Genomic DNA, 25,224 nt, shown 5'->3' on the forward strand with positions numbered 1-25,224 from the left:
AAAAGAAGAAAAGAAACGCACCGAAAGAAAAAATAGGGAAAAGGTGCAACAAAGAGGAAGAAAAACCGACTACCAAGAGGGGATGGTAAAGAGTTCGCCGCGAAGCTACAAAGCTGTTCTCTTTATTATCTCGTTACCGGCTAGAATGTCCTCGTAATCCCGAGATTTTTTTAGCCGCCTGTCTACCGCAATAACATAGATACCGTTTCTGCATCCTGCGGAGAAAAGTTCAATCTCAGGCATAAAAGGAGAGGAGAATTCGTGCGATGGGAGCAACAACAATGGCGCTCATTACCGACGTCAGGAATTGGGTCCTGTGTTTCGTTAAACTGCCTTGCCGTTTTCTTCTCCAGAAGAATCGAGAAACGTCGTGATCCTCTTGGATAACGTTTCTTCCTCTTGATTCTTTCTTTATCTCATCCTTCTTTTTAGTGAGAAAAATTCTTGGTTCCGAGGGAATCATTTCCTTGAACTATCAGTTGTGAACGAGATATGTGTTTGTGTGTGTATGTGTGTGTGTGTCATTTTCCCTTCTGCGTTCGAGAGGCTGACAGCAGTTTCGACAAGTCCTAGACCAAAAGCTTCTCGTGTTTCTTTCCGTTTGATGGGCGAGCTGGCCAACCATTTTATCGTCGCATCAGCGAAAATGTCCCCACTCTCTTCGAGTTCGCGTGAGTGCGATCGTTTTTGCTTCTAGATCCTCGAATCGACGCTCTTTCAAAGGATATCAACGCCTTTTACAGACCTCGATCGAGGACTTATCTGAAAATGACTCCTTCGTTTTCGGGGAAAGAGATCGATTTGCACGAGATCACATGCAAATACATCGGTGATAGACGAGGTGTAAGCGTGGTTCGAACGTGGAGAACGGAATAGTGAGTGTAACTTGTTGGGTGGATGGGTGGTGTGATTTGGTTGTAAAATCGGGCTATGATGTGGTGTATAAATTTTCCGTGTAAAAGACAGATCGATGAGTTCAGGTGTTTAGAGATTGGTTTGCTGCTTTGAATTGATTAGTTACGGCCGGGCAGCGAATTTTTATACGTTTGCGAAACATTTAAATGAACAAAAATTTATGAAGGATAACCATGAATTTGAACATGGAAATCCAAAATTACAATATTCGTTAATTTTTATAAGATAATTTATTCGATAAATAAAATTACTAATTATAAGTAACTTCTATACCTCTATGATAATGACATAAAGATGTAAAATTTAATGTAAAATCGAATTCCTCAAGTTTATTAAAATTTCTATTAAACTTTCATTAAGATGGTTATCAAGATTCATACTTATCAAAGCGTTTAATAAAATTTCAAAGGGTGTAAATTTCATCGATATTCTATTAGAATTATAGCCTAATTAAAACTCCAGACGATGTTGAGACAGAAAAGTACAGGAGGTAAAAGAAATTTAGGCACGTAACTGATACATTTCCACGTTTATCTGCAGCTAGTAGGAACAAGGAAATCTTTGATACCGTTGAATTACACCGTGAACAAGGGGGTAGAATGAAATAAAAGCAGAGACATTATTCATCGTGGGCATCGAATTGTACGTACGACGATCGAAAAATCTAGACAAATATGTTCCATTGAACGATCAATAGGTCTCTCCCTCCCCGATCTCTGCATCGTTTTGTCCCAGACATCCCTTTCAACGAAGGCGGATGATTAAGTCCTCGATCGAATCCCATTTATTTTCCGGCAAGAAACCCCTTGGGGCACAGGTGCGATGGCCGACCACAAAACGAGAACATTCGTACAAAGCTGCTTGCGCAATCGATTTATATTCTCTCGCCAAAAAACCTATTTTTCTATGCTTTCGCTGCGCGTCGGCCAGCTTGTAGCTGAAAGCCTGCTTTTCGAAATCTGCTTCGAAGCATCAGTTAACAAAGAAAATAACGCATTGCTGGATTAACCATGAAACAAAAAAAAAAAAAAAAGAAATAAAACAAGCTACCGTTTGCATGCCACGCGGGAAAAGTGTCAGAAGTGGCTTGGCTTAGCGGTGACACGATAAACCTACGTAGTCGAAAACGTTGGGAGCTAGGCGAAATCGGGATTCTCTTTCGATACTGATTGGATCGTCGGTAAATGTTTTCCTAGTAGAAGAGGATATCTATGTAAGTTGGAAAATCTGTGTAGTTTTTATCGAGAGATTTTGCTTGCTTTCCTCCTCTCGTTTGATAGCTTTTTGGAGAATGTTTTTTGAAAAGTTGTGTTATGGGCTGAAAGCAGATATATTTAGATGTTACTATATAAATCCTTTTTATGCTACCGCGTCATCAGTTGAAGTTAATTTTACTTTTATCTCCGATAAAATCGATCAATTTCTTCGCTGTGTCTTTGTTTTAACATATTCAAATACTTTTTAGGACTAAATTTCTTTTGAGCTAACAGTACTTATATTGACAACATAAAAACCTACAAGTCAGCAAAATTAATATCTCTCATCCAAAACCTGTTGTTGTCCTCCTATAAATGTATCATTTAGCAGAAATATCAAACAATTGAACTTTGATGGTATTAAAACCATACATTTCAAGACCAAATTCCCGCCAATGCAACCGTTCGTGTGGATTCAGTGCAGGCCGATTTGCAACATGTATTCGTGGATGAAATTTTGAGGAAAGATGGATGAACAAACAGACTTCCGGCGGAGCTCATAGAAATGCTGAAATGTACTTGGCGAGCTCGGAATAATTTCGATTTCAGTGGTCGTTGCACGATCGTTTACACGGGCGCATACCAGCGAGGATATTTCAGTACACTGTGAGGCACGGGGTATGGCATCTTGTTTGGACACTTCTTTAAATCAATTACGAGTTCCTGGCAGGCAAGTTCGGCGAGCAAGTAGCACACTTCCACCCCTACCAGTTCGAAACTAACGAAAGTTCGGCGAACGCCCTCCTCTCCATTGCCCTCCGCACGGAAACGTGGCATCAAACTCTCGGTTTCCGGATTGTTTGCTCGGCGAATTCAATCGGCGCATTTGCGATTCAGATGATGATCGGGGCAGCTTACGCTCGTGAAATTCGAATATCACAATTACCCAGCCTTAGGCTCCTGGTAGGGCCAAATTTTCAAAATTCCACCCTCGCCTCTGGTTACACTACTCGCGTTGCGTTGGTTGTAAGTGTGCTGGTCATTTGCAGGGCGAACACGTTGATTCAAATTATCTTTAATACGTGTATGATGCGAAATGCAATATGGTACTGCATGAAGCACCGCGTGCAACTGAATATTCAGAGTAATGTTGCGCTTAATGAGGATGGTTATTATTATTAAGAAATGTTTCGAAATTACTTGAAGCGGTAGACTTTCTTTTATTTATTGTCTTGCCTATTCCAGAATAAATCTTCGGCAATTTCTAAGAAATCCTCCTAGAAAATAGGATATGTAATATAATACGAGATTTTGTTTTTTTAAATTAGCAAAATCATTTATCAGAGAAATTTTAGATAGTTAATAATTAATTTTTAATCTTGATTAAATGTAGCTTGAAAAAATTACATTGATTTAATACGGAAAAATAGTTAAAAGAATTTCAGTGATCTACAATTAGTAATCAATGAATTAAAGAAACTGGGTGATTTAAATTTATAAAGACAAGCGCGCTGATGATTAGCGCACTCTAGGATCGTCTCTGAAACTAGTCAGTGCGACAGTTGTGATCAGCTAGTGGGTACGTGTGAAGTGTTTCTGTGCTTTCCATATTAATGACATGATTTTTAGTGATTGGAATAGTTTTTGGTCATTTTATTAAAATATATGGTTTTATGAACATTTCTTGGATAATATGGACAACGTATCAGTATCAAAGGTACAGTACACCTGTTGCTTCTACTTACATAACCTCAACGTGCAGACGCGGTACTTTGTACATCATATGGTTGAGTTAGCTGATACTTGTACAAGATAATTTAATATTGTAATTTTAAATAATTATAAGTTCTATCTATGTACTGCTCTTCTCTTCCTAACATTGATTTAAAACATTATAATTTAATAAGTTTAATTTTGTTGTGATAATTTTTAGGCATAGTGATTATTTTGTTCTTTTAACATTTCATAAATTTAAACATGTGGACAAAGTCATTGTTTATTATATATGTTATTTATTTTTCAAGTTATAACCTTCTTATAAAATCTTTACACTTTATTAAAGAATATTAAAATACTTCTAGGGTGTCTTTGTACACAAAGGTGCTTATAAGATCGGGAATAAACAAACAAAATTTGAACCACCAGATTATTTAAATGCATCATGGTATCTTACTTATAAAGAAACATGGGAAAGCATTCAAAATGCTATAGAGGTATTTCTTCTATATTAAATGCTAATACACAAGAGTCATTTCGTTATCATCATTTATTGCATCAATAAGATCTTTTAAAATTATAGGCTATAAGGTCCAATATGTTTCAACAAGCTTTAGATGACTTACAATCTTTTGTTTCCAAGGTTAAAGATAAACCAATAGAGGAATTTCAGAATGAGATACAGACAGCTATTCTATTAACTGGTAATATAATTGAATATATATGTATCATTTTTTTAAATTTAATGACCAGATTTATGAAACTATTGGCATTGCAGGAATTAATGTTTCTGATCACAAGGTAATGTTTCAAAGAGTAGTTTCTAAGCTAAAACCAATAACAAATCATATCGCTGTTATATGGGGTAGAGACTCGAATAATATAAAGAATCTCACAGAAGAATCAATTTATCAGTTGATGAATAATGAAAAGGTACTACTTCAGTTAGCGCAGTTACCAAACTATTAGAAATATGCAGTATTAGATGTTACATGTAGTATATTTATCTGTAGGATGATGAAGATATACAAATTAAGAAAACTCACTGTCATATGAGGAATCTAAAATTATGGCACCAAGAAAATTGTGATCGAAATGATCCTCTGGTTATAATGATAACTGATTTTGAAAGTTCTTCTCCTGCAGTACTGCATGATTTTATTTTAATACTGAGGTATTAGAGTCTCTTGATTGTATATTGGAATGTTACAGACTCATCGGTGGCTTATTTAATTAATATTCTATATCTTTCAGTTCATATGTCAATTCAATGAAATTTATTCTTATTTTTGGTGTTGCAACTACTTTACATGCCATCCATAGATCTTTAACATATGATGTTACATCAAAATTGAATGTTCAAGTAAGCAATAAATGCATCATAGAATTATAAATATAATAAAGAAGATAATAAAATATAGAAATTTCTAAAATACAGTCACTTTTTAAACTCATAATTTTTGTTCAGGTATTCCATATGCAAAAACAAATTAATATTTTGTCAGACGTGTTAGAAAAGACTGTTTTTTGTACAAATATCCCATTTAAATTGACTGGACGCGCGTTTCAATTTTTAACGGATATCTTTTTGTTTTATGATTTTTCGGTAGAGAATTTTTTACACAGTTACAAGGTATTGGTTTACTTCATTCTTTGTTTACAATTTTTTTTTATTTCCTATATCCGATTTTTCGTTTAAGTTATCGTTACGTTTTTAGATATGTATGATACAACATTTTTACGCAAACAATATAAATTCTCTTTGTTGTCAACCGCAAAAGATAAAAAGCAGGATTTCTTCTTTAACAGATGAGGATTGGGAGGAAATTAAAAAATTGCCTTCTATAGAAAAATATATTAGACAACTTACGAATGATAAAAACAAAGATGAATTGCTTAATAATAACAGGTTTAAGGTACGGCTTTATACTTACATATTTAACTCTTACATGCATAGTATCGCTATTTGGCAAAATTATATGTATATCCTAATATAATAGAAAGTAAGAATTATTGAGAAATTTATAAAATATATAAAAAAGTCATGATATTGATAAAAATCATACATATATAAAGTTAACACAGATTTATACCTAGATCTTGTTATAGGAAATGCTAATGCAGCTCTTAAATAATTTCCACCAATATATGCACCGATTTTTGTTAGTACTCAAGTGCCTGCATGATCTCATGTCGACATTACCAAATGCACCAATGGGTAAACAGGTACAACCTAATAAAAAATTAATATTTTTCTCAGAATAGTGTACCTAATCTATATGCAATAAAATTTCAATACGTTTCGACAAAGTTTGGAGGATTTAAAGAATCTCCTTTTTAGATTTAGTTTAATACCATTTTAGCTACGTGAATATTACACAAAAGCAGTTTATATGAGTGATTTGAGAGAATCTCAAGAGTACAAAGAATGCCTGCAATTGCTAAGTTTTTTATCCAAGAAGGAATTTCTTGAAAAATTGAACTCTTTTACAACAATTATGGAAAGTTCGAAGGACTCAATTATGAAGAAAGTTAAAGTAGATCTACAGGACCGTATAAAAACAATCGAGGAAGCTAGTTTAGAAGTAGCTTCGAAACCTGTCGATATCGTTTCTACCGGTGAAAAACTCAGTCGACTTCAATTGAAAGAGGTTTGGAATAAAATTCAACGTTTTTCAGCTGACGCGTGTATTCTGAAAAAACAAGAAAATTATAATATTTTGCTTTGTGTTCCGCTGTAGAAATTATTGAAAATGTCCCAAACACAATCTCGATCGCCCTATAAGATAGCTCAACAGGATTTGATCGATTATTTAGATCAAAAAGTGTTTTCTGTATACCTTATCAATCCTCATTACGTACCTGGGAACGAGATATTTTGCTTCAATGATGGCAATTTAGCGAAACAACATGTTCGTGGATCTTTGAGAGCAGCGATACACACAGGATTGAACGATCCACATGTGTACTTAAATGTAAGTGAAACAGAAATAATTTTTGTGATGTTTGTGGTGTGCATGTTGCATGAGTTTAATTAAAGTAAATAAAATTAAGCTTTGAAAACACGATGTTATCTGGATGAATTTATTAACATTAGAATGTCGAAAATTCTATACTAAAATTCTATAGTACTAGATTCATAATTATATTTCATAATACCATTATCTAGAATTCCGTACTATCTTCAAAGTAATTAATTGAGAGTATGAAATTATTTTCATGAGGAATCAGAAACACGGTACTTCAATAAACTCTTCACTCAAGAAATCATAAAAATCATCTCCCCATATATTTTACGAGAGAAATATCTTCTCCTCTTCCATGAATTGTCTGTGTAGATCATTTCTGCATACCATTCGAAATATAATTCGTTAAGAAGTGTTCGTGATCCTCATTCAATTGGTTTCGTCTGGAAGACTCGCGACTTGAACGAACGTTCGTTCCCCTCTGTTCGTGTGTTCATTGTGGCTTACGATTCTTCCGATGCTATCGTCCTCACCCTCTATCAGTGGTTGGATATCGATTATAGATTTTTCGTAATGGGAAACGATGCCGAGGTCTCTGTCTTGCACGTTGAAGTTAATTGGAAATACATATTTCAGTGCGAGTGCTGCAAATTGGAGAACGACGACGCCATCCCATCCACGCTGCCTGACCTCAGTATAATTTACAAGTTGCACTTAGAATCCAGGAAGCTGATCAATATGTACGACTGGTTACAGGTAACAATCTGTTCCGTGTTTGTGTTTACAGATTAATACATAGAGTAACTCACGAAAGTAGTTGCACAATTACCATGAAAAATTTCTGTGCACTTATATATCGTATACGTTTTATGAAACATTTAAAAATAATATTTTCTTACATTTTTTTTGTTTTAAATAATAATATCATTAAATTTTCAAATGAAAGTTGTTTGATTCTATGATGGAAAATTAAAATATTCATAAGCACAGTAATGAGACACGACAGTACTGATTATATTGATCAAACTTGAAACCAATTTGAAAATGTATATAGAAGATAAAAGATACTTATTGCAAACATATACTTAGTAGGAAATTAGAATGTTAAGGCTTATTAATATAATGGATAATTGAGTGTTTAAAAATGTTTGTGACCTCTGCGAGATATAGGTATATTTGCAATAAATATATTGTAGCTTCTAGGTGCATTTTCAGATTTGTTGCAAATTTTATCATATAGTCATGAAAATCGTGTCTCATTATTTGTGTTTCATTACTCGATGAATGAAATCTAATGAAATTTCAAAGTGTTTTGTATAACATAATACATATTATGTAAGACAGTATGTAAATAAAAGGTTTCTAGAAGTGTTCGAATACTTTCGTGAGTAACTGTATGCGTTCGTTTTGTGATTTTAATCGGACTAGCGAACGAGTGATTCACGCGAGCGCTGTGTTATAAATGGGGTCGAACTAGAAAGGGGCTGAGGGTTGTTTTATTTTTTCGCGGTCATTAAGAGCTTGGAAATTCACCTGGTGTAAGCATTGGACAAAGGAAATTAAAGTCAAGGTATATGCATACGTAAGTGATCTCTAAATTACGCGGAGCTGTTAAAGAAATAGTAAGATGGAAGAGATAGTACACGATAATATACTTTTATAAATTATTGCTTCGTGTAATTGAGATTAAACTCTTTCCTTCAAATGATTTAATATCCCTACATATTTGTCTGTAATTACTTTGCTTGATGAATATAAGTGATTTCTGCAAGTATTTTTACATTTAGAAATATATGGAGATTGTTGATACATTCCTGAATGGAATAGAAAACGTATATATATATATATATATAAGTAAAGATCAAGGAAAAGTTTCTCAGATGAAAGTTATTTGATTTTGTGATGGAAAATAATTAGAATATTAGACTTGTTTAGTTGTTATTTATTGATATTTTAATATGAATGTCCGTTTTTTGGTAGAACCCGATATTTCTATTATTTCCAACGTATTATATATTTCAGAATATTTTTACGGATATTGATGACATATGTCAAGTTTTTAAAGAATTTTGTTAATTTTATATTTATTTCATAAATCTATTTTACGTTAATGCAAATATAATACGATGATTCGATGTTACGTTAGCATAAAGTTTTAACTCAATGTTATAGTATAAGTTCACGTGCTTGTTTATTTACATATATGTAGCGACGCATTTTATTCTATTTCATCGGGGTAGAAAAAACGAATGTATCGTAATTTTTGTTTAGTTTGTATATTGATTTATTTCTGCTCTCGTGATATAAAATTTAAAAAAAAAAGAAATATTTGTGGAAGCTTCAATAATATTATACAGTAAACATAGACAATATTAGAATTACCAGCAAAAAATAATATTCGATTTTGCAATAAAAATTCAGTACATGTTTTTATATGAAAAGTTTCATGATATTTTGTATAAAATATTCCAGATAAAATTAATATTCTAATTATTTCGTTTCATTTGTTGCAAAGTACATTTTATCTCGTTACGTGTGAAATCATAAATCCAAGCACTTTTGCGTCGTCTAATCCCCGACATTTATGTTCCTTTATACGAATACGAAAAAATTACGCCACGAAATAGCGAAATGACTGGAGACAGGAGCATTTTCCGAGAATTCCATTTTCACGGTCGTCGACCACGGTCCGTAAGGTGTTAAGCCACATTCGCATAGAAAGGCAGGCTTTTAATGGTGTAACAGGCTCCTGTTTGCTTTTAAGATACAGCTTATTACGCTAAAAATACTCGGCTACTTCATACAATTCTTTTTACTAAATATTCCTTTGAAATTCGTATTTAACGAAAGAATAATTTAATTAATTGTTAATTGACTATGAACTATTTTAAACAATAATATGCACGAACACTATTTTGTTTGGTAATTTTCTTTGTTTATTCGCTGACTTACATACAATATTTATTACATATCGATTATTATTATGTATCGATGGTAATTAAAAAAATTCAAATGTGCAGGACAATTCTGTTTATTGAATATTGTTTATGCTTATGAAATTTATATTCTTAAGGATGAATAAGCTTTTCTATGAAACCTCTTTTGATTTAAGCCCCTTAAATGAATGACACTTCTACTATAATTTCCTAAGACTCTGTCATTTTTATTTGATACTGTACGACTATATTATCCATCTCTTCATCGCATTTCTTTTCGAGCATGAATCGAATAAAAATAAAAATGTGCTCTTTATTATAGTTGGTAGAATATTGTAAAATCATTAAAGTATCATAAAATAAATTGAATAAATTGAATATTATGAAAATAATTGCATCCAAAATGCGACTATCTTCTGGAAAAAGACTTTGTAATCTCTTAAATTAGAATGTCGTTCTTTGCACATTAGAAATGCAGGCTTTAGATTAAACATTATCTTTAGATTCTTGCATCTACTGCTTTAATTCAAACATCCTTGTATCGGGCAGAAAGCTATATCATTCTAGCTCTAAAACAGATACTCTTGTAGCTACCACAAATAGTCATAATAATCTTGCAGGCATTTTTAATTATCGTGGATCCAGTGGGCGGTACAAAGGAACAACGGGACGTGGACCCAAAATTACAGTATCCTTTTTCATTTAGAGGTTTTCTCACGTCCGTACGATTCAGGAGTAATGGAACGTACGAAGATTTGTCTAACCGCGGTACGTTTGAAATTCATATCATAGCTCGTAATGGTGAAATCGTAAGCTCGTAGTGGTTACTCGCCGGGATCGTATGCCTCTTGTTTGAATAATTCACACGGGAACACGTGTGAATTTTATGATGGTTCACGGTATCCTTAACGGAGATTTAGAGCTCGTTTTACTCAAGCAGTCGCCGAATTGGAGTTCCTTGGTTTCATCAAGAGTTCACGACAGAAAACGGACCACGTTAAGCGACTCACATAATTATTTCATTTATTTCTTAGTCGATTTTCTTATGTTTTTGTTTTTTTTTTATTTATAAATTTCACTTATTGCTTGATTTCTTATATGTAAGGTATATTTTTAATTTTCTAAACTTATGTTTTATTTTTGTGCAGAGAAATATTTTTCAATTTTTTTACAAATGTAGCTTATACACACATTTGGATTAGTACACGTGAGATTTATTTTGTACTCTTGTAATCTGCGTTTTAATAATAATAAAGAAAAAAAAAGAAACAGGGAATGGTATTTCGTCATTTTTGTTTTCTCCCAAGAAATATTTTTCAATCTTTTTCGTTTATAAATCTTTTTCTATGTGTTGTTCTATGTGTTCCATCTATTATACTTTCCTAGCGTGAATTCTAGGACATAAAAGAAAGATATCGCGTAACTTTCATTTTTTCTCACAGAAATGTTTCTCAACTTTTTTTAATTTTTAAATTTACCTTAAGTCCACATTAGCTTATTATAGATAAGGTTTATTATATATTTTTCTTCCTCCTTAAGAAAAAAAGGAGAGAAGTGGAAGACGATATCATGTAACTTTTATTTTTTATTTTTTTCCAAGAAATATTCTTTAACATCGCGTAGCGTGCAGAAGTTTCCGGACAAGCACTTCCGTAGCTTCGAAAGGGGAAAGCTAAGATGAAATTTAGATAACACGGGAGAATAGTATGGTGGGAAGGAAAAACAGAAAGTACGATCGAGAAACGTTCTTATTTATGAGTATAATTATAATGATTAGGGATAACTGCGTTACCTTTTCCACGTTCTAACTATCATTAGATAGACTAATGTCTGATAATACACGTATACGATCGGTGTACTACGTTCTGAACAACTTTTTAATTATTCGAGGGGTAGTTTCAAAGGATAATAGTCAATTTGAAAGGCTGACAATTATTTGCAAACTACAACTTTTATCGCTTCGAAAATTGATATTTCATAAAAATCGTATATTTCACGAGAATACAGCTTTCGGAGTAATTTGAAATGACGATGGAAAAACTTGACATGTACGTATTCGAAATCATTAATCATTCTTACCCTATAATAAAAAAATAATAATACAAATAAAATATAAAAATAAAATTTTTATTTTTCTTTTTTTTTGCTAATTCTATTATATACGGTAAGAAGAAAATAAGATACGAGTATTTAATAATTTTGGGAACAATCAGATTCTTGGGTAAAGACGCTCTTTATATTAGAGTTTCAATAGTTTTACATTTCTTGTGTTTTAAAATTTGAAGACATTTCAGGCTCTATTGTCTATATTTTCAATGGCTTACTACGAATGCGTTCTGTTACTAAAGTGCGGAGGAAATTTGTTTATGAAATATTGTTCATGAATTGATTGCAAGCGTGGTACAGTTAAAAATTTATAGAACACGACATTATTGGTTTTTCTGTTTAGATGTTAAATAAAATTGTAAACCTGCAGATATTTTTTCCGATACGTATCACTAACAATAAATTTTTATGATAGAATATGTATGTATTTCGATCCTTCCTTTTGTCTTTTTTTCTCCATACTGCGCGTACATCTGTTATTTTAATCATTTTTATTTTTGAAAGGGAATTTCTATATTAAAAAAAAAAGTTTTTTTAATCGTACACGGTACTAAACGAGAGATACGATACGAAAAAGAAATTTATATGTTATAGCTACATTTTCGAAAATAAACTCAGGTTTACTAATATTTCCTATATAAAAGTATAACACATTTACATGGATGTATATAGTATGCATAATGTATACGTGTATCCGAAAATTTTTGTCAAAAGTACTATTATCTCCATGTTTCTTGATAATAAAATCTATTTATCATATAATTGTACTTCAACTAAATTATTCGAGCAATATGTAACACGCAATACCATCTAATTTAATCGACGAACTATGAAAATCCACTTAGTACGATAGAAATATTTAGTTCATTTGGTAGCAAGGAATTTCAATTTCACGTGTAAGTTATCAAAGTTACTTTCGTCACTAGTCACTACTTTCGTCAAAGTTACTAGACGTCATTGTGTTAGTCATTGTCAGATGTTCAAGTGCATCAAATTCAGTCTTTTAATATCTCAATTTTATTTGATAAACTCTAACTTTCTTTTATTTTGCACAGTCTTTCACTCGTTTAAGCAAACTATAGAGATCTCCAGTATTGTTCAGACGGAAATAGTCAGTCACGTTTACCTAAAACCAGGGTCTTCTACTTGAAAGTAGTTCTACAAAGTGAATCTCCTGCTGATTGGCCTAAGACAGTGCTGAAATCGCACTCACGTTTTCATTTTACATATTGCATTGTAATATATTATCCAGTTTTGTACAGATTATAGTATCTGCCCTAACACAGATCAATATTGATTCCTGACGACAAGTCACATATATCTACACGATATTTTCACTGAGACATATTTTTTAAGTGATCCAATGAGAGAAAATCATTATATATCAGAAAATATTAGTCGTGCACTTCTCAAACAACATTTGACAGACACTTAGCTGATTTTCGCATTTCCAACATCTGAAACTGCAGTCAGTCATTTATAACTAAAGATCCACACTAAATTCCGATTTCTCCATTTGAGATTAAAAAATAGAGTAATTTCTAAAGTAAAATTGCTCCGAAGCAAAGCAACGTTTCGCGTCCTCAAACTCGAATAGAGCCCATCTCTAACACTCGAAAAATTTCACAGCCTCAAATTCTATTTCTATCGGTTGAAGTTACAGGACAGGATAATCTTTAAAGTCAAATTTCTTCGGAGTAAAATAATTTGAGCAGAACTGAATGATTAAGATTGCGCAAGACAACCGGAAATTAATTCACCTAGCATCGGACTGGAATAGAAGCAACGCGTACAGCAATGGTTAGGTATTGTGTGACTACACGTTGGCGGAAATCTTCAACATCGATCATGCCGGTATCGCGAAGCAGGCTTTCAGGGGTTCGTATATGGTACAAAGGCATATGGATCAGTAAGGAATGTGTCAAAAGCTGCGGGCGGCACAGTTAAGCGGCTTCTCCCTTCGTAAACGTATATGATAGATGACACACGTTATGCCCATGCATTGAATAGCGAATTAAATTTTGCTTGCTTCACAAATTTACTCTTCCGCGGTCTATCCGCATCAGACACCTGCCATCTATACTACTCGGTTTGTCTAGACGCGTTGCACACCACGCATTCCACATGCGAAACGTCGGTAATGAGGTTTCGTGTTGACAAAAGGAAAGATTGGTTTCTACGTGTGGTTGGTCTCGATTGATAAATTAAGATCGTAGACGATGCAAGCAGCGAGGAAGTAAGACACGAATTTTTTCTATTCTTGCGAAGGATTTAAATGCCATGTGAAACAGGATGAAACGTCCTTCGATAACAATTAGTCCAAGTTAGTTGTTCGACAAACGTACTGCTGAAATAGTACAGCAAATGATAAAGTTGAAATGATGAAGTTATAGTCCATTGTTCAAGATCCAATATTAGAAATGGGATTGAGCGTAGTGCAAATGTTTTCGAATCCGACTGGAAAGTTTCAAACTCTTTATGAGTACTCCGACAAACATAGTATATATATGATATATATTTTTAAGTAGATTTTAACGTAGATAAGTTGATCAAATATATATTTAAGATTTTTATGTATTAATTAGAAAATTTTTATTTTATCTGTGCTACTCTTGCGATCTTTCACTGTCTATTTTAAAAAGTAAGGTAGTTTCATACAGAGTTTGAAACGTCGATATTTTATAACTTTAAGTTTATAGTTAGTCAATCGAACATTGGAGCATAAGTACAGTTGAATGTTTAGTTGAACAACATAGTTGGTTCCACCTATTTCCTTACCAAAGGTCAACATCCTTCCACTTTAGCACTAATTTAATATTACATCAAGAGTTTCTGTAGTTTCCAATTGTAGTACGGTGTTTAGCTTACCTTTGTTATGCTGGAAAGCTACAAAACAGCACGGTTTTTCAAGGAATAGTTATAATACAGAAAAAGGGCATTATAAAACCGATAAAACTAAAAAAATCACGAATTTAGTTTCCAAACACTGCTACTCGGGAAAACGTAAAATATTCACATTTCCAAAGCACGATAAATTGGATAGAATAGCGATTCGAAACACTAATAAACGACATAATTCTATTATGTACGTTTATACAAACAACATAATTTTCCATTTGAGTATTATTAAGCATAATGGATACGAAATACCATAACTTTGTAATGCGTCAAATCAATGACCCAATTCAACTTCATTGGAAATCATCATGAGAAACGTTTCATCCACGTAATAATTCAACTTCCTAGGTGCATATTGATGACGTATGTCGTTCATTTGCATACAACTGTACCGACCATGCCACGAGTTTCAACGATTCGCTATTATCCAGATTTCGTTCCGATTTCTGATCCACGCTATCCTTGATCCTCGCGAACCGTTCTTTCCTCATTGTTCTTTCATTCTTCCTCTCTCTTCTTTCTCCGCTTTTCTTTTAAATTCAGAATACCAATGGACCTTAAATAAAGGAACGAACTCACTGGTTACTTCTAGATTGGGAAAAAAAGGAGATAAAGAAAAGGCGACGGCGGAAAAAGAACTTTTACAAGCGATTGCAATCGTTCGTGTATTTTAACGGGCGAAGACGAAAGTGAACGAATATCGGGGAGAATTAATTGAATTCCCACGGTTGGATTTCCTTCGTCTGACGTGTTGCAGACAAGTTACCATTGCTGTTTTAGCAAATTTTAACTTCTCTAAGATAAGAATAATCGCGGAATAGCTTTCCGTTCGCATTTTTCGGTTTCTCATGTTGATAGCGTTTATAAAAATGAACGTGTTCTTGGGTGTAGTATATTCTTCAGAATTAGAAAATATTTTTTTGGTACAGTAACGACGATTAATGACGATATAATAATAAAATTGCTGTTGATTGGCATCGCTTTGTATTGTTGAAAATTACTATGAAACGTAGAAATTATTATTTTAAGTTTGAAACTTGAAAATTATTATTTTAAGCACGTTAGTGGTGAGAAATGATAATTTCTGATTATTTTCTTTATATATATTTTATTTTTATATTTATAGCGTATTTTAGAAAAGTTGATTTAGTAAAAAAAGAATGTGTGTTCTAATAGACACCATCTTTCTGGGGTAACAATATTCTCTTTCTCTATTTTGCTTTCTTCTTCACAAACAATTTTATATTTCTCTTTAATTATGTATTTATAGGCAAAATGAAGATTTTTTATATCCGTGTACGCAAATATGAAAACAAATAATTAGTCGTATATTTTTAATCTTTTGATACGTGTATTACACGTGTTTCGTAAATAAACTTTATAGTGAATAGTACGGAAGAAAATATTTGTTAGAGTATAAAAAGTGCAAAAATAAATATGTAGAATTTATATTTAATTAAATTAATTAACAATTTCAATAAAACTTTAATAACAAAAATTTAATAATATTGTTTACAACTTCCGTTATTTTAAATTTTATAAAATATAAAAGTGAAAATTCTTTAAACAGAATTATGAAGAGTAGAAAGACTGAAAATACATAGAAAATGAAGTATGGGTTAGCTTCTACATTTAGTTTTCATGTAATCACTGATGCTACTGACCGTACTAGCACGGTTTAATTAAACGAAGGGGCCGTGTTCGTTGAACGTGTTACGAAGTTCCTTGATTGACGTTGATTCCGTTGTTGGAACAAGAAAGAAGAAGCCGAGTATCTTATTCTTCTTCGTAATTAAAACGTCCGCGTCTATGACGAGACGTCTGCTGGTCGTTACTTCTTTAGTATCAATTTGCAAGGGGACTCATCTATTTTCAGTAGTACTGCTTTTTCAATTAGCCCTACGTATTTCTCAGACGTAATAGCAATTTGTTAACATTTAAATAGCCTAGTATTTAAAATTTATTGGTGTATCAGTAATTACTTCGATGCTTCGGTTAGATTTGGTTAGTTACATTAAGAAATTCGAATTTTTCATGCAATTATATTATCATTAGTTATGCACAATTATTATATAATATTACGTGATATTATATTATATTTTATGCGATTATCTTCATCGAATAAAATTATTTTAGAGCGTACGAAATCCTCGATGAAATAGCAAAAATTCCTATATTCCTAATATAAAATTTATATGATCATTATTAATCACCTCGTAATGATCGCATAATATATATATGTTATTTTTCTCAGAAAAACAAGAACTCTAATATTCTCCTTCTGCCTTTAACAAATTTGTCTTTCAAAACGTTAAAAAGCAACGACGACAAAAGGCCAGCACTCAGCATAAATCTTTAAAGAGAAGCAAAACCGTTCCATTGTAGATCTGTCGCAAACCTGTTAGCCCTTTAATACTAGCAAAAGGAGCTCTCGTTGCCGGTCTTCTCTTTCGTGATTCAGAACGCGACAAGTCACAAGAGTCGGTCATGCAAAAAGTGCTACAAACGATTTGTTCGTTTTGCTGGCTGATTCAATCTCCGTCCACTTTCGGTGCGGCAATCGATCTCCTTACGTTTGTACGTTCGAGCGAGTATCCATTGGCAAGAAAAATCTATGAAAGGTTCACTTTTCGGAGTTAACGTGGAACAGCGGCGTTGAAAGGAATCAGTTTTTCGCCTGAAGACCGACTAAACCGTCCAAGTATTCGTGTTCCGCTCAATCGTCATGACCCCGATATTCTTTTACTATCTTCCTTAACTTGTCCATATCATCGAGCGAACTAATACTTTGCGATAGGTCCAAATCGATCCTTTATTCTTTTAGTCGGCGAGCATGAAGTCTGCACGAATATACAGCATGTTTCTGGATTTAATAGCTAAACTTTGTCATATAGTAGCAGATAAAAGAAAGTTTACAATTTGTATCTGTGTAGGTATATGAATGTAGCTTTTAGTTTGATATTATATATTAGTAATCTAGTAACCTATTTATAATATATTAATAATATCAATAATATTATTATTTAATAAATTAATTAATAATATGAACACATAGCGTGTATTATATACTATATTAATATGTAACTTAGTATATTAGTAACTTTCCCATCAACAATTTTTATTTACCAAACACATTGGTAATAGAAATATTATACGTTCAATGCTCTTGTTAATTATAATCTAATTTTGTAAAATTACAGTGTGTTTTATGTTTTTCTAAATGATCCACAAATGAAAGTCCAATGGCGTGTAAATAGAAGCGATATTAGGAGCCACGGTATTGTTCTCTTCGGATTTCGCAATTTTATTATAAATACAACAATATATTGACGAAGATTGTCTGTAAAACCTTAGGGCGCTTTGTATATTCTTTCAATATTGGACAATGTTGTATATTATATTCCTTCGTGGTGGTTGGCACAAATATCAAAGGTGCTCGTAAATTTTTGTATGAATGATGCATGATTTTTATATTTTGAATGATGTGTCGTATATGCTTAAGTCATACTAGTGAGGAATAGTTACGTTTGAAGTTTTTATCAGTTCTCTTTTTTATCGGACAAGTCTGGGATACAGCAATTGAATGATATAAGATTGAAAAAGGTTGACTTCCGTTAATTGAAACTGAAACTGTAAAAGAGTATAGAATACAACTTCGAACGAGAAAGATACTATAGAAGCGTATTGTATTCCGTATTAAATTTCGCGTTGTATTTACTATACCAATAATTTAACTTCTATTTTAATCAGTGAATATTTCTTCGATTCTTATAATTTTTCTCAAACGTTTGGGAAGTTAGGAACGAAAGTTCAAATGTGCAGTTTGATAGTGGTTGAAAATAATTTTTGTTCTCCTTCCTTCCAAGAATTTTTTATATTTCAGTCTTATCGAATTAACTCATTGTTCGCTCTAAGCAGCATCTAAGAATTTAAATATATGGTGCTGTTAAAAGTGTTAGATTCCGTAGAATATCTTCGATTAGAAGAATGACTAGACTAATAAATTAAAGGTATCGACTCTTATGATATTCTCTAATGGAAAACTCTTAAAGCATGATGATAAAATTTTGCAAACCATACAAATTTAAATTTTATAAAAATTTCTATGTCACACAAATGTAAGCACGCCAGATAAATTAGATACGCGATAAGTATACAATTTCCATCTAAACCCCTTATTACTCACTGCTGACTAATGTCACAAGATGAATCTTTAAAATTATGCAGCATGTATCTACTTACTTGCAAGACTATAGATATGTACAGTCTTACAGACGTCATCTGCAGACATTCCGCATTCATTGTCTATGGATATTGTATGCGGAGTATTATATCGTACATGTCGTATATTATGTTGTGTCCATATTTTACAGAACTTTGTGGACATCTACAAATCTCGTATGCAGAACGCCTGTCGACGATGTCTGTAAGTCCATACATATCTTATGACTATATCTTGCTGTAATAGAAAAATACGACTATAGCAGAATTTACATCACACTATGAAATAGTTGCCCGTACTACAAATTTAGCTCCCTATTTCATTGTTTGCTATACTATCTACATATATCTGTCTAAAAACACGAAAGACATATAAATAATCTACTAATTTCTATTCGAATTTTCTGTATTTTTCTGATAACAGAAAAATACGATTACAACAGAATTTACATAACGCTATAAAGCAGTTGCACATATAAATTCAGCTATCTATCAAAAGACAAATAAAAAGCTATTAATTGCTCTTCAAATTTCCTCGTATCACGATTTCGTTTAACATCACGTCCCACTGACCCAGCTTAAAACTCTAGAACAGCCGTGAAATGCTGTCTAAATCAGGAGCGAAAAGAAATACGATCTACTGGTTTCACGGCTTCTTAACGAGCGTCAGATGGTGCAATTTGTATTCACGGCGTTCAGCCGGAATTGATGTTTCTCTCAGCAGAGTTTCCTGGCGGAAACTGATTCGCCACGGCACACCGGCCAATATGCCCATCGTTTTTCCAGACAAGCATCCTCAGCTTTCGACAGGCTTTCGCTATCGAATCGACCAGCTGGCTTCTCTCTTTAGTTTAGTTCCACGATATTTTCAACGTAATCTCTTTCCCTCTTGGAAAAAGGATAAAGCCTAGAGACGAACGGTGACTCCGAAGATACGACCGGGTATGCTTCGGGTGTGATGCGAGATTGATACGAAGAAGCTGTTGAGATTGATTTCCGCGTCGCAGAACGAATGATGGCAGAGTAAGCCCGCAATCCCTGTGGGCTCCTACTAACTTACTCGGGACTGTCTTAGAGTGGTACACCTCCACTCCCGGTTCTTTCCATCCGGGATGGAAATAAGTCTGAAAATGAAAGGAGAATACCGTCTCCCGTGGGAAATGTAACCTGCTTGTTCCTCGTTTTATGAATCTTCGAGACAGGCCTTCTTCTTCTGTAGCATTGGCCGCGAAATGGCTACGGAATACGAATCGAGGAAATAGAGTTCGAATTTCTGTGTCTATCAACCTTTGAATGGAATATAATGGAAGATGGGTCAATTTTCATATAGTACATGCAAATGTTCCACATTTGCTATTATTAAGCTGCGGATTTTTACGTATTTAATATTATAATTTAGTGAAATTCGAGAATGTAGCATTTCACAAAATGCACGTAATATGAAAAAATGTATAAAATATATGAAATATAGTATCCTTATAATACCTGGTAGGTAAGATCATTTTCTATGTGACTATTATAAATTGTCGGCGTAAACAATGTTTCTTTTTCACAGTATGTCGGGCAATGGATGAAAGTCCAAACACTGAAGCCTATGAATGGTAATTTTTTATATCTCAAATACAAAGAAGTGGGCGTAGATTTTAATACTACTCATAATTTTTATTAAATTCGCCAGTTTGTTGTCAGAAATAATGTTAGAAATTTACTGATAAGTTATGGTTAGTATCATTGTAAGTTATGGTTAGCTTTCATACTGGCAAGTAATTTTTTTTTACAAAATTAACATCCTAATTTCTTATGTTTAAACGTCCATCAACTTTGAACTGAGTTTTAAAAAAGGTACCGAAATGTACCTCCGTGATTTTTCGTACATTAATTAAAGATACGTTAAAAATTATAATATTATTAAATCTAGTTGGCAAAATTTGAGGGAATAGTCAAAATCATTATCAATACCTTCATCACATCGCGGTGTATGCTTGGCGTAGTGTTTATATTTATATCTTTACATTATATCCGACTAGTTATTGCTAATGATAAATGACAATGGAAACAATAGTGAAACTTTTTATTCATTATCTACACGGTAATACATATAGGAATTTTACTTGTAATTTGACTATTGAAGTTCTGTGAGTAAACCATTGGAAAATATTATGTTTTTTTGTTGGTAGATAGCTAGACAAATGACCCGCAAACACGATTCTAACATAATAAGAATTTATATCTCTATAACGATGCTTTTCCTTGCCAGGAAAATGGGACATTTTAGAATTTACGATAATAAAATACAATATTTACTCGTTGTATGCGACTAAATAGACATTGCACATTCATAGTTTCAGAGCGTTGACAAAAATCGATAATGTTAGTGTATTTAAGCGTAAGCATCGCGTGAAACATCAGCCATCGCAAGAACATAAACACTACAAGCTGAAATTACGTGTCGTCGGCAAACATCTATCGAAGAACGTTTGAAGAAGCCTAACATCTGACGTGCACTCCACGTTTCAGTTCTGAAGTAGCACTAAATGTGTAATTATGTTAAGAAAGACGTTCCTGCAAGCTAACAAGAAACATACGAGTTTTTTTTTTTTATTTAATTCTTTACATTCACAATTTGTGCAGTTTGGACATTTGGTAGAATTGAAACATACGAGTGCGTGAGGAATTATTTTGTAATTGTTTTCTTCAAATAAATTTTTTAAAAGGAGGGGAGAATAAATTCAAGAAAAAGTGAAGTTATAAAATTAAAGTTGAATTTCTGAAGAAATTTATGATGCATTTTTAATTAAATCTAATAAATTAACTCGAAAAATGAGCTATTTCCTAGGATAGCAATATGATAATTATTTAATGAATTGTATTATTTATAATAAAATCTAAGAATATTATTTAAATCACAATGGAAAGCAAATTTTTCATTACTAAATCATCGAACCAGTGATCATTTTTTACATTAAAATCTCATTTCTTGAAAAATTCATTTTTCTTAGCCGTGTCATTCTTGAAACTGCCCGATATTATAATAACGATAGACGATCTTTATTGTACAAAGAAATGAATCTGAAGAGAAGACGAAAGAGCAGGGCACATGTAAGATCACAACAGAAGATACGTACAAATTAAAATTGTGTAATTTTCTTAATTAAAAACCATGACATAGGAGACTGATTAAACAAAAAGATAAACTAGCGAACGATAATAAAAGAATGATTAATTCGTCCAATTTACTGTTTTACATATTGTATATAACAAGTTAAGTCGTTATGAAACTATCATTAATAAAAGCTCGTCGTTCACAGATTTCATCATGTTTTCTTATAAAAAATTCGTAAGAATCAAAAATTAAATTGTTGTACACAATTTACGTTATAGGAAAACTGACTTTAAAATTTATCTTTTCCCGTTTGTAATAACACCACAGTTATAAAGTTTATTTAAGCATCGTTTTTTAATTTCCATTATTTTTCAAGCGTGGCTTCACCAAGATTGAGATTTAATTTGTTTTTATAAACACTGCGCAGCATGCGAGATTGAGACAGGCAAACTGAAAAGAAAAGAACGTAAAGAAAAAGAAAGAGAATCGCTAAGTGAACAAGTAGAAAGAAGCAAAGACGGAAAGAATGAGGCGGAGAAGAGAAAGTTGAGTTCCGAGTGGAGGTGAAATGATAAATTAAACCGAGCACACTAATGTGCTGCAGCAAAACAAGACGGCCAAAGTTGCAAAATTATGAAACTTCCAAGACTAATTGTGAAACTTTTCGCGATGTACAAAATTTCTGTAAACTTGGCGGAGTGGTTAAGCTCGACTCGGCCTTCTTCATCAAATCGAATAATCATTTAATATCCAGCTTTAAAAATTGTTTCTGACAATTCGATGTCAGGCTTCGTGGAAGATTGAAAATTATTATTAAATTGGAAAATGAAATCTTTAACTTGAAAACGAAATAATGTCTGGTTTTTTTTATCGAACATTTGGAACTTCGATGGAGACTTGTTTCATCTTTTTCGTGAATATATATCTTTCCTTCATCTTCAAGAGATATTTTGTAACAGATTCTTCGAGAGATTTTATCATTTATATTTTTCTATATCATCTTCTGCAGTTTCTGTTTCTAACGCTTACTTAGAAAAATGCATTTAAATTCATTGAATTCTCCTTTACTAGCAGCCTGAAGTAGAAAAGATTGATTTTTCATTGATCCTAAAAATGGAATTAAAAATTGATTCTAAACGAAATTAGTTTCCCTTCGTTAAACGATTCGCCTAGATTTGAAAATGTTGTCTCCGAACATTTGTGGATTCTACATAGAAACTAACTTTGTGCCATTTATTGGATGATTAGTCCAGACTTGAAAATGTCTATGAGTATTTTGTGTGATTTCTATTAATTCGATTACAAAATTGTACAATCACCAAGTTGAATTGAAATGGTACAGGATTCAATAGTTTCGGGAAGTTGTAACTCTCGCAAGTTCCTCGAAGGTTACTGAATAGAGTGGTATCACTTAAAACGACTCGATTTTCCAGGCGGTACGGTTTGTTATTTAATCAAAAGTCGAGATCGCAAAGTTCCTTTCCGCGGTAACTTTTGCCGGAAGTTTTTTGTTTATTGTTTTACCTCGGTCAGCATCGAGTTCGCGGAATCAGTCGTCAATAAGTGGCTAACCGTTCTTACGGTAAGTTACTTTGAGAAATTGCCCCCGACCCGAATAATATCGATTCAACCGTTTTATTTCGTCGAACTTTGTGGACCTGCTTTCAATTATTTACGCAAAGCACCCACTGGGCAGTCTCTAGAGAAATTCAGTCAAGCAATTCGCTCGACAATCGTGAAATAATTTACGATGCTTCGATGAAAACGAAATAAAAACGCGTAATATCGTAGAATTGTGTTTATTAAATTTGAAGATCACAGGGAGAGAACTCATATAAGCACGTTTAATGTTTAATAATAGTCAATTGAAGACCAGATGAGAGAAAAGAGGATAATAAGTCTATATTTGCTAATTTTGCGATTTTTATATGATTTGATAGCTACAAGAGGATACTGTAACGTGCTTTACAACTAATTGAGAAGGCAAAAAGATCTGTGTGGAGAGATGTATTACCTTTCAACAATACAAAGTGATAGATTCAAGAAATTTTGTATAAAACAAATGGAACGACTAATTTGATAATAATCAACATTTGTACAATATTCAGAAATAGATACAGAGGAAGAATACGTCTTTTTATCAGGCTTTACATTTCTCTTTATATGGAGCTTTTTTCTAATCATATGAAAAAACTACTACTGGTATTTAAATCTAATTAATTTATATGTAAGTGCTATAATAAAAATTTTATGCAAATACTTCCTGTAGCCATTGTATAAACAGGATATGTGTCATATGATGTAATTTATGTATCATTCCATCACATAGAATTTTGAATAATCAGAATATTCTTAACATAAGAATTTTGAATAATTAAGAATATTCTTAACTCAAAATACCTAGGAAACCAATAACCTACTTCCTGATACATTGCTCTATCGTTCAACTTATTACTACAACATCAAACCTCCATCTTTCTTCACATCAAACAATTGTCCAAAGCGTAAACTTTATAGCAGGCGACCCTCATCAATTCCAATATATAGTTTAATATGAGGCACAGTTGCGTGTGTCGCAGTGTTGAGGTTGGTTAACTAACAGCGCTGTGAGTAGAAGATTTTCTAGTACAATAGCTCTGATTACAATGTGATTTCGCCCGGTCGAACGAGTTTGAAATTCTCCAGTCAGTAACAAGACAAACAATGGCAAGGAAGCAAGGAGCTTGGCCTGTGGCTAAGAGCCGCAAGATGTGTCGCAGCCCTAACCGGCTTGTTCTCTGCTACGTCGAGCACCATGTAACCAGGTTCTCCTTCTTAGTTGGAGGTCCTCCAAAGTCTTCTCTCGTCTCGTCTAGCCTCGTCTATACACTGTTCTTAAGTTTCACGCGAACGCCCGAACAGTTAAGTTACCCCTTAAGGCCAAAGTTCGCGTTTCTCTTCGTCGCCTGACGAACGTGTACCTTCTCCTCTTTTCGTTTCTCCTATTCCAAACCTGGCCTGATTTTCCCTTTCCTCCTTTTACCCCGGCTCGTGCGCTTTCCAACTCTTTAACTTTGTACGAGTAAATTTACCGACACGCGGAGCGTTTAATATTACGGAAGACACAGTTCTCTCTGCTTTAGCAAGATGGAAGATTTGGCTTTCGTTCAAGCTAACTTATTTAGATA

The 25,224-nt window shown here is 33.0% G+C and overlaps 2 protein-coding genes and 1 long non-coding RNA gene across 9 annotated transcripts in view; 1 reads left to right on the forward strand and 2 right to left on the reverse strand.

Moving 5' to 3' along the window:
• The window catches only part of LOC100741656 (fasciclin-1), a 376,648-nt gene that overhangs the window by 94,165 nt on the left and 257,259 nt on the right, over positions 1–25,224 (reverse strand). The window lies entirely within an intron of this gene.
• LOC100741776 (origin recognition complex subunit 3) lies at positions 3,656–19,303 on the forward strand. 2 transcript variants are annotated; one of them, XM_003486197.4, is made up of 14 exons: positions 3,656–3,828; positions 4,193–4,324; positions 4,411–4,531; positions 4,606–4,760; positions 4,841–5,001; positions 5,082–5,190; positions 5,296–5,460; positions 5,546–5,743; positions 5,937–6,053; positions 6,191–6,478; positions 6,569–6,802; positions 7,430–7,549; positions 10,350–10,417; positions 10,650–10,818. In XM_003486197.4, exons 1-14 carry the CDS (start codon positions 3,805–3,807, stop codon positions 10,741–10,743), a joined length of 1,986 nt encoding a protein of 661 aa, XP_003486245.1. In that variant the 5' UTR covers positions 3,656–3,804; the 3' UTR covers positions 10,744–10,818. The 2 variants fall into 2 exon arrangements, with proteins under 2 accessions (XP_003486245.1, XP_033174533.1); XM_033318642.1 differs by lacking the exons at positions 10,350–10,417; positions 10,650–10,818 and adding an exon at positions 19,107–19,303.
• Positions 10,784–11,177, reverse strand: LOC112212070. Its single transcript, XR_002945863.2, has 2 exons — positions 10,857–11,177; positions 10,784–10,814 (listed from the first exon to the last, which is right to left on the reverse strand). It is a non-coding gene; the product is annotated as an uncharacterized LOC112212070 (long non-coding RNA).

Source organism: Bombus impatiens, unplaced genomic scaffold, assembly GCF_000188095.3.
Source record: "Bombus impatiens unplaced genomic scaffold, BIMP_2.2 scf_0102, whole genome shotgun sequence".
In the NCBI taxonomy this organism is placed as follows: Eukaryota; Metazoa; Arthropoda; class Insecta; order Hymenoptera; family Apidae; genus Bombus; species Bombus impatiens.